The sequence below is a fragment of the Anoplopoma fimbria genome, chromosome 11 (genome assembly GCF_027596085.1).
Source record: "Anoplopoma fimbria isolate UVic2021 breed Golden Eagle Sablefish chromosome 11, Afim_UVic_2022, whole genome shotgun sequence".
NCBI classification, from domain to species: Eukaryota; Metazoa; Chordata; class Actinopteri; order Perciformes; family Anoplopomatidae; genus Anoplopoma; species Anoplopoma fimbria.
Window position 1 is genome coordinate 13,076,298 of NC_072459.1, and position 13,976 is coordinate 13,090,273.

Below are 13,976 nucleotides of genomic sequence, written 5' to 3' on the forward strand. Positions count from 1 at the left end.
TTACTAAAACAACAGAATCAAGTAGCACAGTGGCACCTTCTCACTACGTTGTGGTGTGAGAGCGTAGGTGGGGCCTACAGTGACAGCAAGATACACTTCCTCTTCCCATGGTGGTGAAGATTGGCCAACCTCCACTCTACCAGAGGAAGATCATTTTGTGAGCAAAAAAGGCAGCAGGCTCAGAGCTGCATGCTAATAATCTGTGTGTCAGTGTGTGTGTGTGTGTGTGTGTGTGTGTGTGTGTAGACATTGCAGTGCAGATTTCCTGCTCCCCACCCCTCTCCTCAACTGAACTGAACTGTTCTTTATTGTGCATTGCCGTGTGACCTTACAGGCAGATGATGTGTGAGTGGTGTTGATAGGGTTCAGCTCCTGTGGTGATAGTGTAGAAATGGAAGAAGATCAAGTGCCAAACAAGGATTTATCTCAAGTCACAGGTGAGTACAAAGAATGTGATTTTATTTTGGCGAAAGTGTCGCCTTTCACCTCATACATAGGAGACGTTACTCATCATGCTATATGTACTTACATTTTTTTTTAGTTTCTTCACTTGTTAGGATTGTTTTTTAGATGGATGAATATTCTCCTGCTGTGCGCTGATTTGAAATTTGCTGACATTGCTGTAGTGCCATTTTGACATGGGTGTTGCATGTGGTTGTATGCACAATGTGCCTAGATACGCCTTTGTTAATGCTGTGTAGCATCCTCCTAGTAAGAGGAGGAATGGTGACTTCCTGAACTCTCGCTGTTTTGACACATTTCTTGTTCTGTCTTTTTTGTGTGACTTCTGTATTTTTATTTGACATGACACGGCTGTCTTTAATCTTTGCAAAAAAAAAATCTGATTAAAATATTAATTTAAGATCATCATTGAGACTGATTTGATGGTTGGTGAAACTTCTCATCTAAGTAGAAAGTTTTGCTTTATGCTCGTAAGTTCCTAGAACTTTTCACAATGCAACTTAAATTCATGAATGTAAAAACAATATATTGCAGCAAACAAAAACGTTCAAAAATGTGTCTCGGATTAAGAAGAATTTGATGCTGTATTCTGGTTTTACTGAAAACGAAGCGCTAAAGTGTCACTCTAACACTGAAACATTGCTGGTGTGAAAAACAAGGACTCTGTTCATTATGGGACATGACACAAATTGCAAGCAGGATGTGGTTACCAAAATGGAGACGTGTGAGAGAGCAAGACTGCTTTTTCTCGTTTGTTTCATTTGTTGTAAATCATCAGTTTTTAACTTTTGGTAAGCCCAAAGGTGACACGTCAGTTACAAAGTTGGAGTCCAAAAGGTTGGGGCTTCATAATCAAAACGTACCATGTTGTTCTGCATTATAATTTAGCTCACATTCAGTCCAAGAGCTGTGTTTCTCAGAAATGTAAAGGAAATGCAGTAAGATATAACTTTGGGAGAGGAACTAAGTCTGATTTCTTATTGCATGTTTTCTTATGTTTTTCTCTCAAAGTATATTGTTTGGTTGTACATTAGACGTTTAGCTGATGCCTAATGTTGAGCAGCTAGGAAATAGTGCAAAGGTACAATAATGTATACCTCAATAACCACATCACCAACATGTCAAGGCATCAGGAGAAAGGAGGTCAGAGCTACGTGTCTTATTCATCATTCCAACCTTCGTTTATCTGTTGTTGTTTTTTGTCGCGTTGTAAAAGAATGAAAAGATAATTTTGGGGATGTGCAGTCTGTTCGCATATGCAGAACTAAATGCTAATTTAGTTTCTACATACAAGCTTTTAAAGTCTCTTGTTTGGCCTTAAAATTCTCAAACTTCTGTTTATAGAAATATAATATTTGCTTCGGTTTAGAGATGGTTCCAGCATGTCTGTGTAGCCTGTGTTTGGTGGGGAAGATCACATTTCAGGACTTCAAATCCACAATGGTGTTATGTATGACTTAAAAGATGTTATTACTTCATGAATCTAAGCGTTTCCAATTTCTCATTTCAGATGTGAAGAAGGTGCCTCATAAATCTGAAACCAAGCGATACAGTGAGATCTTCAGAGACTTTGATAATCTTGATTTATCTTTGTAAGTATTATACATTTACAAATGAAAATGGTGCTCCACGTGCGTTGGTCTTGTCTTGCTGCAGCTTGTTCTCTTTGATCTGAATACTGTGACGGAAAAAAGCACAGCGGTTAGTGAGGCGTCATTCGAGGATGCTATATGCTTGGTTGCTCATAGGAAACCATGTAGGATGAAACTGTTCTGATCCTTTTGTCAATTCAAAGACACAATGATTATTCCATGCACTGGCAACAAGATTTTTGTAATGTCATGTCTATCTTAATCCAGTTTTGTGACAACCACTGAAACCACTGTAAACTCCTCCTTTTGTTGCACATCTGCCCAAACCTCATCACCCTTGCTGTGAAGTGGCATTGACTACTAAAGTACAAGTGCAGTAAAGTAAATTGGCAAAAGTGTACTAATATATGTACCTTAAATTGACATAAGGCATTTGTGTGTCTCCTTCATCTGTCTAGCAGATAGCTGCAGGAAGTGTTTGCATGTAGTATGTTCCTCAACGAATCCTGAGCTTTTTTTTGCGAGGCTGTGCATGTTTGTCTCCTAATACAATATTCCTATATTCAGTGCAGGGGAGGATCTGCTGGCAGACATTGACTCACAGTCCATCACAGAGTCCACCTTCACAGGAAGCGGAGATCTCACAGAGCCACAGGAAGTGTCTGTAAGGAACCAATACTCAATACACAAGAAATTCTTCTGTCTGTTACTAATATAGGTTTTCTTGTTAAAATTACTGATCTCACTTACACCAGAAACAGTGTTTTTTTTAGACAACCACTTACAGAATACTGTAGCTGTGTTTAGGCTGAGGGGAGGGGGAATCAGTGATGCCATAAAAGAGTAAGAGCCTTTGTGAAAATGCTTTTTGTCAACAGATTCGTGCTGAGGCCAATGACGAGGATGGAAACCAACCAGGTATGATTTGTGTGATAGGGAGAGAGAATGAAAACAGTGTGGAGTGGATATAAACTGTAAAGCTCTATTAACTTGGAATCACTATCTATATTGTATTTAATCACCAGTCAGTGAATTAAAGAGTGACTGTTGTGGTTAAGGTCACTGGTTTGTTTACCAGCTTATCTCAACAGCAGATCACATGTGATGATGTCAGTTGTGACCATTAATAGATTATTTTCATTAATCTTTACTTGTTTTTCTTAAAATAGCAGTTAGTTGTAATTGTCTCGCTATAACAAGATTAGGATGAAGTGACGGGATTATAGTAGGAGACAGCTGCTCTCAGTTTTTAACCTCAGACACAAGCAGAAGACAGAGGGATCTACCGAAAGAAGGAAGTTTCCGTATTAAGCAGGCTATTGCAGTAAATACAGGGGAGACAGAGGAAAAGGACTAGACTGTCTCTGCCAAACACTCCAACCTCAGATTGACTCCAACTACAGGTCACAGCACAAAGTAAGAGATTAGGAAGTACAGCGACAGATGGTGTTTAAAGCACACATAAAAAAAAAAAAAAAAGTAGAAACATTTATTCTCATTTCTCACCGTAAATGTCTCTTTAAGATCTTCTTTTGGCTTCAAGTCCAACTCTGTCTGACCCTGTCGAATGCAGTCACTAATGCTGTATCCTGTTAAATGTAATTACTGCTATCAATCTACAAAAATACCAGGTAATTTGTTTATGGGTTCATTTGATATAATTGAATCAAACAATAATCAATTCTCACTAAGCACATTACTGGAACATGCTCTTTGGCAATCTGGTTTCATGTGTTTCCATTGGTTGGGATTGGATCCCCCCCTCCTCCTGGGTCACACACCAGGAGGTAAACCTCACTCGATGCTCCTCTAAAGCCTGTCACTCTGCAATCTGGACCTGACGTGGATAATCCCCAATCCAAATGTAGGAGGCCATAGCCATTGCGCAGCACGGAATCTACTCGGAGCTCTTCCTGAAACAAAATACAGAGAGGAAAGGCTAAGAGAGGTCAACCTTGGCACGCAATCTGGCTGCGATTCCACCATTCTCCAGGAATTGCCTGTACTTCCTTGTAGATTTAGCTTGAAGACAGGGAAGAAAAAGATAACCCTGCTTGGAATTTTACTCCACTCTTACTGGATTTGGCATTCGTGCAAAGTTCCTGGCAGTGCAGGCTTGCTCAATTAAAAAACATAGCTAAATACTTGGAACTGCAATGTGGATCGTAGGAAGAAGTTCCTGAGGGGCATCTGTTGCTCTAACCTTTTTGGCTACACAAGAAAATCAAGATGTGTTCTAAAAGATTTTGACATTCATTCGCAAATGTTTTGAAGTGGAACACAGAGAGAAAGAGGAAAAGAGAAAGCTGCGTGAGGCGAGAGGCCATGTGATTGTCAGGCATAGATAGTCTGCCCTGTGTTGGTGTGCGTCAGGGAGGAAGAACCGCAGTGGTTGTCATATCAACGCCCTGCCCGCCTGACCACAGTAGAGCGGTGACATGACGATGTCTGATACTGCAGACTGGTACTGAGTGGTGTTGGTGACTTTGTCCTCACCGCTAGGCTCAACTCTTTGTAGCTGACTAGAAGTGAACAGGTGTGAGAGGGAGGGGCCAGGCAGAGAGAGGAAGAGGGGGAGAGGAGGGAAGTTATTTTGCTAAAGCCGTTTGTCTTTGGTTCATAGAAAGCTTCCTCTCTCAGGTCACAACACATATGTGTCTACTGGAAGACTTGAGCTTGATTTATGAGATTCTGCCAACATGTGCTTTCATGCTAAATGTGCTGAAACCTACTGGAACCCAGTCATTGCTTCCTGTTTTGGGTTTGTGAATACCTTTTTTTAAGGGACATCTGTTTTTTTTATAATCTTTTTTATTGTCTGAGAAGGTCTAGTAGCCCGGGGGCTTTCACCTTAGAGTAGACAGGTGTTTCTTTGAAGCTGGTGGCTGTTTGAGTCCTCCAGGACTGACAAACCGTGGTGTGTAACCCAATGGACACTGTGTGATCCCTGGGTCCAGCCCCAAGTGTGCGCAGCCTGAAGTGATGCTGATGTACTCCCTCTCAGCCCAGGACGCAGACCTGGCTCTTTGTCGGTGTGACAATGGAGTGGAGACGGCGCTGCAGTACACCAAGATGTGGTGCCGCTACGCCAAAGACCTCCTGGCCTGGATGGAGAAGAGAATCGGCTTGGGTAAGTGCGCATGCTGCTGATATAAGGAAACAGTAGCGTGACATGCAAATGATTGTCATAACATGCCTGTGGTGTCTCTATCGAGGCATCTGCGCCTATCATGTTAATGCATCTGAATATATACTGCACACAAAAACAAATTTGATGCAGTGCTTATAAAATGCAAATAGACTGCCTGTACAACAGAGAATCCAGTGCATGGGAATTCCTCTTATTCACTATGCTGTCACTTGTTTAAGAAAAATATCACCATACATTTATTTTAAGTGTGGGATTTTTCATTTTGTATAAGTACCTGCAGCTTTTTTCAAATGATATCTTATGAGTAAGAGGTGTTGTGGATTGATTCAATTTGAAACTATAATAAGCACCAGCATGGGCTCAAGACACCCACATATTCATGGAAAAGTCAGATATATATAGACACTGCGACAGTAGTCAGCAGTCCTCAGTAGAGCAGAGCAGAGCGTTATACTGTACATCAATAAAGAACCAATGGTTGATGCTTGTGAGAGGGTTTAAAGGGCTGATTTGTGTGGTAAAAACACCATGTTGTACCCTGCAATAACATGGTCCGTCTGTATTACTTCACTTTGTGAGGGCATCTACGGGAGGTGAAGTAACCTCGGTGAACTACACACTGTGCACAGAGAGAGAGACAGGATTAGAGGGCAGATTAACAGGGCAAAGCAGGGTAATAAAGGTGACGGGGTGCATGTGGAGTCCATAGACACTGATTATCCTCATATCTGCCTGCGCAGGTGCCCAGTGTCCAAACTGAGGTGCTTAGCATGAAAGTCTACTGGCAACAAAACAAAACAGGAGAGTCTTGCTCAGCTGTGTGAGCACCTTGTTAGGCAATAACCACAGATGAGTAATGTTGGGTGGAGCTCAGGCCAAACTACTGTGGATTACACATATTAGAACAACACTGTGAGATCCCTAATAGCAACAGAAAGCTGTCCATTTAAAAAAAAAAAAAAAAAAAAAAGAGCAGGCAATTACAAGAACCGTTCAGAGATCTGCTAGAATCAGATTAGGAGCTGGTTTCAGAGCACTCTGGTTATCTAGAGACCATTTCACAGATCCAGACGTAAACATTGAAAACAAATTTCCTTCTGTAGTTCTTGCTGCTATCAAAAGAGACCAAAGCTGTTATTATTTTATTAAACTGTTATTAAGCTATTTTATATCACTTAAAGCATAATATTGAGGCTACACACTAATAGCAATAATTATACTTGTCTTGTCTTGATGTATTGTATCTTGTGAGTAATTTAAACTGATGAAATACTTGTTTTTTGTTGACAGAACAAGAATTTTCAAAAAATGTAATTAAGACAGCTGAAGGAGCAAAAGCCAACGTGGGGCAGCAGGTACAGCCGTGTTTATTGAATGTGTACCAAAGAAAATGCTTTTGTAACATTTTACCTCTCTTAGCTATATTTACTATCGGAAAGCTGTCTAAAGTTATCCTTGCCTTTGTAGGAAATGATGCCCCTGCAGTACATCTACACAATGGCGCTAGAGCAAGACATCAAGAACAGTGTGGCTTCTAGAAAGACGTCAGAACAGATACACCACCGCTGTCACCAGGTATGGAAGTACGCACACACACACACGTATAAAAGGAGTTTTAGTAAATTCCCTCTGTCTTTTAGAGGCAGGTATGTAGCCGTGACGTTGTGTTTAATTCAGTATCTCTGTCCCAAAGGCCTTGGCTGCCAAGAAGAATGAGATCGACAAGTGGCGCAGAGAGTTTAAGGAGCAGTGGGCAAGAGAACAAAGGAGGATGGTAAGTGAATCAGGAGTCTTGTTTATGTCTGAAGATGTGCTCAGGTTATTACACTGTCAAAACTAATTTACTCAAATTTAACACATTCCAACAGCCTGGATGCCTGAGCAAGCATCTAAAGCAAAGATATTTCCCTCCGTGAGAAATGTATCAGTCTGTTATGACTGTGTTGGTTTATGCTTTAAAAGATATTAGACTGCACATGGCTCGCACGATAAGAACAAAATCATCTGATTCTTTTTTCCTCCGTGTGTCCCCCTCGCGTGTTCACAGAACGAAGTAGTGACGGCTTTTAAAAAGGCTCGTCAGCAGTACTTCCAGCGCTGTGATGAGCTGGAAAAGGCTAAAGCAGTCTCTGCTAAAGCTGTAGACGACACAGCTGGAACCAAAACACTGGATAAGAGGCGGAAGTCCAAGGATGATGCCAAGACTAAGGTGAAGCTCTCCTTCATGCACTACATTAATAAAATATGTAGACATTTAGTTCTAGTACATTTTACCACAGAAAAAATACTGGATATTATAATTTGGCTCATAGTGTGTCAATGACATTAAGCTATACAATTGAAGATACATGATATAGATTTTTGGTAATTTAGCAAATCTCATATTTTCTCTCTGTCTCATCCAGGTGATGGAGGCAGAGCTTCTGTACAGACAGTGTATGACTGACGCCAAGTTCCACCAGGGTGAACTAGTAAAGGTCAAAGAGAAAATTATTTCCCACATTCGCAAGCTCATCTGTCAGGGAGACACTGTGCTCAAAGAGGTTGGTATGAAATCCAGGAAGCTAAGCATCCATCTTCCTGTCATCTTGTTTCTAGATTTGGTAACCACTGCAGCGGTTCCTAAGTATAAATAGTTAAATGTGGTTATGGTACAAACATTGAACATGTAAACGTGATGTCATGCATTTGTTTTAGTCACAAAGTAAACTGTAATGAATTTGGCCACTGTGTAAACCTAGTTAAATAAAGTTAAATAAAATGACACATATTTGCACATTTGTTATAAGATGAAAGTAAACCATGTCTCCACATCCAATTCTGCACCAATAAGTGCGTTAATTTGTTTGAATATATATCTATTCCAAGCAGTGCATTATTGTTTCTCACTTTTCCTCTATAATGGAATAAAAAGTGATGTGTAGACTTTCTACACATCAGTCATGTTTTACTACATTAAAAACAACATTTTTATTTTGTGTTGAGGTTACCACTTCTAGCCTTGATGAAGATTTGAAAGGAAATCCATAGGCAAAGCAGTACTCTGAACATATTTATTACACTCGTGCAACTATTTGTTGATAAATTAGCATGTCTCCTTCCTGCATCAGGCCACAGTCAACATGTTTTACTACCAGCGGCAGCAGACAGAGACCGTCCCCCTCGGCTATCACAACCTGGAGTTGACATGCAGGTCACTGGAGCCCGGCGAGCCCTACCTGCTCTACGTCCTCAGCAAGCGTCGCCCCGAACAACCTCTCCAGACCTTTACCTTCCAGGAGTATGTTCCTCAGTCCAAAGGGTATGCCAAACTTACCTCACTTAAAACCTTACCTTAATTAAAATAGCTTCATATCCACTATGTGTACACTTTGTATACACTTCTACTTCTACTTTATTCATTAAAATGATTGTCACAATCCTTTGTATTCGTAAGAAACAAGCGAAAAACCAGCTTCCCTCTCGGCTCTCTGCCGGACTCTTCACCGACAGATGATATCTTAAGACAACACAGCGATGGCAGTAAGGACTCCCCATAATTATACCATTATTAGAACAATCATGCGCTTTGATTACATTTTTGTTTTCTTATGTGTTTTGGTGCACTTCAGGAAGAACAGGGTACAGTGACAGTGAGAGTTTTGGAGGCAGTTTGGAATCTCTGTCCAGCCCTGGTAAGAACAACCCTGCATTTGTTTTCTGCAACTTTATTCTCACATGCATATGAAAATATTCAAATTATAAACAAGTTTGCTTACCCGTCTACTGTGTCTCTGCCCTGCATAATTGAAGCTCACACTAATTGGAGGCTGCCTAAAACCGCATCCACTTTGACAGTGTCATCAGACGACATGGACGAACGGGATATGGCGTCAGAATCAGGTTTGTTATTCCCTTTTTTTATACCTCTATAACCCCAATCTATGCCATGAGAATTGAAAAACATCATTTTATCCTCTCCTTTTACCTACAGAATGCATTGATAGTCAGCCCGTCAAGGTGCGCACGATTTCACGAGCTGCGCTGACACACCGACTCAAGAAGTTGAAGAGCAAGATGGTCAAATGCAAGCAGTGTGAGAACTACATTGTTGTCAATGGGGTCGAATGTGAGGAGGTATGAAATAGGAGATATTTAAAGTAACGGTATTTTTTAAGAAGAACAGCAGAATGTGAATGGTGCTGAGCCAGATCATTAAAGTCCTCTGTTCTGTTCCTGTCCCACCTTCAGTGTGGGCTGGCTTTGCACAGGAAGTGCATGGAGGTGTATCAGCTGGAGTGTGAGAACAGGAAGGGGACTGTGTTCGGAGTGGACCTCTCTCTGCTGCCTCATGACGGGCTGGGCGATGCGCCCTTTGTGGTTCTGCTCTGCACGTCTGAGATAGAGAGCCGGGCTCTCTCGGTCCAGGTATTATAAACCATCACAACGCAAGAAATGTAGAATAAAGACAAGTAGGAGTTGCGGTTTGATAACAGTTTTCTGCTTTTTGTTTTCCTCTAAAGGGGGTGTATCGTGTGAGCGGGTCCAAACCCCGCATCCAGAAGCTCTGTCAGTCCTTTGAGATACATAAAGAGCAGGTGGACCTCTCTGAACATTCCCCGCATGACATCACCTCCATCCTTAAGCACTTCTTCAAGGAGGTACAGGAGTCATTGCCAAGTGAACGACACTGAATAAACAAGGCTTTTTATAAGAGACGTTAGTGTCAGACCTGTGTCAGTAACTTTTTTTATTCCTGACTCTCTTCCAGCTCCCAGAGCCCTTACTAACCTTTGACCTGTACAATAACTTCATCACGATGGGGAAGACCATTCAGCACATGAACGAAAGGGAGCCAGACACTAACGAGACAATGGACATCATTCTCAGCCTGCAAAAGCTACTACATAAACTCCCTCCATATTACTACATCACCTTGCGGCACATGATATCTCACCTGCAAAAGTGAGCATGCTGCAGATTAACAGACCCTCCCGTTAAATTAATCAAGGAGTTTAAAACAAAAAAATGCTGAATGCGTCTGCTGTCTGTCTTTACAGAGTTTCAGAGAACTACGAGAACAAAATGTCAGCGAGCAACTTGGGTATTGTGTTTGGGCCGACACTATTGCGCCCTCTTGTGTCCACGGACATGTCCATGGTCGCCCTGCTGGAAACCAGCTACCAGGCTGTACTTGTGGAGTTCCTCATCACACACCACGACAAGGTTTTCGGCCTTCAGCGGAGGCCCAGTACGCCCCCTCCCCCAGCCCCCACTGCACCTCTCCCAGAAACCCCTCCCAAAGCTTCCAGTGCCCTCGATGGGGAAGTTTACACCAGCTCGGAACATGAAACCTCCTCCAGAGAGCGGCCACGCTCACTAGAAGTAAGTACCGCAGTGGCAAAAACATTCAGATCAGACACAGACTTAGTGTTTGATGCTGTGTTCGAGGGTGCAGGATTTTGACTGGCCTCATAAATGCAAAATCTCTTTATAGAAACATTTGACTGCTACTGCAGTTTATAAAGGATGAGAAGTTGTTGCTTGGCATACACATAGGTTAGACTGAGTTTGGTCATGAGCTACTTTTCGTGATTAGTTTACTTGTTGTTTTAAGAGCATTAGCACCTGGCACCTTAACCTCATGTTAATTCTGTCAGGATTAACACTCTGCTGCTGCTGCTGGTGCTGAATTTATCTTGCTCTCTGGTCTCCTGCATAACCTTCTGTCAAGCTATACTATCTGGACATTTCACTACTATTGCTTATAAACAGAAAATAGTTTACTAAAAGTGGACATTTACAGTGGCCGTACCAGATTAGAGACACAAACATAAAATCAGCTATCCTTCAGTTGGTAGGTGGGTTAAAAAGGTGTAAAATACTGGGGGCTTCTTAATCTCATAATTTAAAATGTCCTTGACATTGTTTAAAATTATTCCTAATATATAAAGGTTCAGAATCTTCCAGTAATAAATGGCATTCCCCAGTAATAATCATTTTCACATACTGTAATGCTGCAGTATTTGAGGTTTAGACGTGGTCTGTAAACACTTGCAGAAATCAACCACTCAACTTGTGTCATTCCAACAGAGTCGAACAATCAAGAGAGAGTCAAGCGAGGGTTATGTATCTGACAAGTCTTCATCCAATGAGGCAGTGGACCAGCTCAGCCCTGAGGCCAATGAGAGAGCAGGTAGGCGGGACGTAGTGATAGAGCAGCTACGCCTGACAGGAACAGGTGAACAACAACATGATAGAGTTTAAGTATTTGTGTTGATGTCGTATGTAGTTTGTAGATGTTGGGCTTCTTTTTTAGTTGTTGGTGTAATGAGTTATAGATCATCGTGTCGTCTTGTATGTTTGCTGCTTGAGGACATGTTTTAATTAATCCTTCTGGAGATCTTGTTGTTTACTTTATTCCTCACAGACAGCTGGTTTTTTCTAGCTTATGGTTACTCAGTATCTTCCTTAGCACCAGATAAAGTGGGTGCTGAGTACTTCAAGGGTGTGTTGTTGTTTTATCTCTTCTTCGCTTGCTTTGCTCTCTCTGTAGCTATTAGGTGCTTTCTTTTCTGTGGTTACAAAACTAAGCAGAGCTTCTATTCACAACCGAACACTTGAATATATCAACCTCAAATGCAGAATAGTAGAATTAGTTTTTAACTTAGAAATCATGATTATTTTTTTTAACCATAGTTCCTAAATTAAACTTCTCGAGGATTTAGGAAGACTGTGGATTATCTTCAGTAACCGGGTCATGATTACTTGAAAGAGACATTGCTGTTGAGTTTTTCAAACATATCTTTTTTTGGCGCTTTGAGAGCCATGAAGCCAAAAAAGAAAAAAAATCAAGATTTATAATAAGCACTACAGGTAAAAGGAAATATATGAGTTTTTGAATTTAGGGTGAACTTTCCCTTGAAGGTTTCGCTAAATATTGCCAAGTTAAGGTTTTTTGTTTGAACCCTTGAAAACAATATGCTGGGAAAGCTAAATGTATCTTCATCAATAAGCCTTTTGTATAATGTTTATGAATCACATGCTTGCTCTCCCTCTTCTGCCTCAGTCCTGGCTATGAGAGGGGCATCAAGCGGTCCTCAGGGTGAGCCGATGGGGGAACCAGACTCCGATTTGGGGACCCAGCCACACTATCGCTTCACCAGACAGCCTGTGAAGTATTACCGGCATCAAAACCCAGGAATCCGACCCCCCAACCCAGGTTGTGCAGCCAGACAGCCCGAGGCCCCAGCAACAGGATGTCCAGGGAGCGCAGACAGCAGCCGCAGCTCTTCTCCAGAACCAGGGACACAGAGACTTTCCCAAAACGTAGGCGTCCACTTTGAGAACACCCTCCAGCCGCACCAGGCCACTGCAGAGAATACAGCGGACGTCCCACTGAGTCCACGCGAGGTTGTACAGTACATGCTGGGACTGGACTCAATGTTTACATCATCTTTAACTACGACATCCTCCAGTACAACACAGGAGTCTCCTCAGGAGGGGGCATCTGGGAGTCAAAGCATAAATCCGTCCAATAACAGACAGCGTGCTGGACAGATTCTCGGTCAATCATCAAATACACTTCCTGTTGAGCGCAAGCTGACCTCACCATCACAGAAGATCCTGTCTGGCCTGAAGCTGAGACGCAGCCACTCAGAGAAAGACGAGCAGCTGTTTGTCTGAGGAGAGATAGAAATCTCCAGACAGTTCACTGAAATACATTCACACACGCTGGAAGATGTAGAATAGTTTATATCTCCTTTATTGTGTGTAAAGACTATCAAGATAAATGCCATTTTTTATTAATGAAATGCTTTCATATTTTACACACACATATCTATGCCCAAAAATGTAACTGTCTTCAAAAAAGGACTGGTGAAAGTTCAGTTACCTTCAAATTAAATGCTTCAACCTCATATTTGAGTCACTCTTTAAAGACACACGTTTGAAAAGTTTAGACTTGACGCTTACTTATTATTAATGTTCTTTAAGATTATGATCCATTGACCATTTAGCTTTCTAATATCCACAACAGGCGAGAGAGGTGTTCAGCAGTTCGTTTTTTAATGTATATATTATGTATTTGAATGTAACAACCAGGTGGTTTGAAGTTGCAGGTTAAGCGTTGCAAACTAGCATATAAGTATCAAGTTTAAGTTTTTGTGCTCAACAAACTACAAAGAGATGCAGCTAAATACAAATGCCATCAAGTGTTGTATTTTTAAGATAATATTGTTGATCTATGATTGATAAGATTGATATATTTGTTGTGTTTTTTTAATGTTTTATATGCTCCAGATGGAAAAGACATGCTTTTGTTGGAGTCACAGTGAAGTCATCTTAACACTGATATAATGTTATCATGTTTCATGCACCTTTTCTGTTTTGACACAGGAGGGCGGTGTTCTCCCAGTGTGGGTGGAAAACATGCCAGACACAATAGAGGAAGGGCAATAAACCGCTTATTTTTAATTGCATGTTTTGAGATGTCACTTTTCCTCCTTCTACATCAGCCTTTTTCATCCATAGGCCTGTTTCACTGTAAGGGAATATAAACTGGGGCAACATTTTCTGATGTCCAGATGGAATTGTGGTTCACTGTAACTGTTCTCCTCTTCATTTGTCTTTGTCCTTTTCATAATACTTCACCAGAATCAGGCAGTTTTAAGCATATAGTAAAACATTTGGGTAACAATAGATTCCCGTTTTCCATGTGGAGAGATATTCATGCCATGGGTATCATCTGCACCCTTTAAAGTCTCCGTCCAACCTTGAACAAAAAAAAAAAT

At 41.3% G+C, this 13,976-nt stretch overlaps 1 protein-coding gene across 1 annotated transcript; it reads left to right on the forward strand.

Moving 5' to 3' along the window:
- Positions 1 to 194: 194 nt before the first annotated feature.
- gmip (GEM interacting protein) lies at positions 195 to 13,664 on the forward strand. Its single transcript, XM_054607977.1, has 21 exons — positions 195 to 437; positions 1,973 to 2,054; positions 2,622 to 2,718; positions 2,933 to 2,972; positions 5,059 to 5,184; positions 6,496 to 6,560; positions 6,673 to 6,780; positions 6,899 to 6,979; positions 7,253 to 7,414; positions 7,611 to 7,748; positions 8,316 to 8,506; positions 8,642 to 8,727; positions 8,817 to 8,879; positions 8,998 to 9,087; positions 9,179 to 9,321; positions 9,436 to 9,612; positions 9,708 to 9,845; positions 9,956 to 10,149; positions 10,245 to 10,569; positions 11,278 to 11,380; positions 12,254 to 13,664. Exons 1-21 carry the CDS (start codon positions 392 to 394, stop codon positions 12,868 to 12,870), a joined length of 3,072 nt encoding a protein of 1,023 aa, XP_054463952.1. The 5' UTR covers positions 195 to 391; the 3' UTR covers positions 12,871 to 13,664.
- The last annotated feature ends 312 nt before the right edge of the window (positions 13,665 to 13,976 follow it).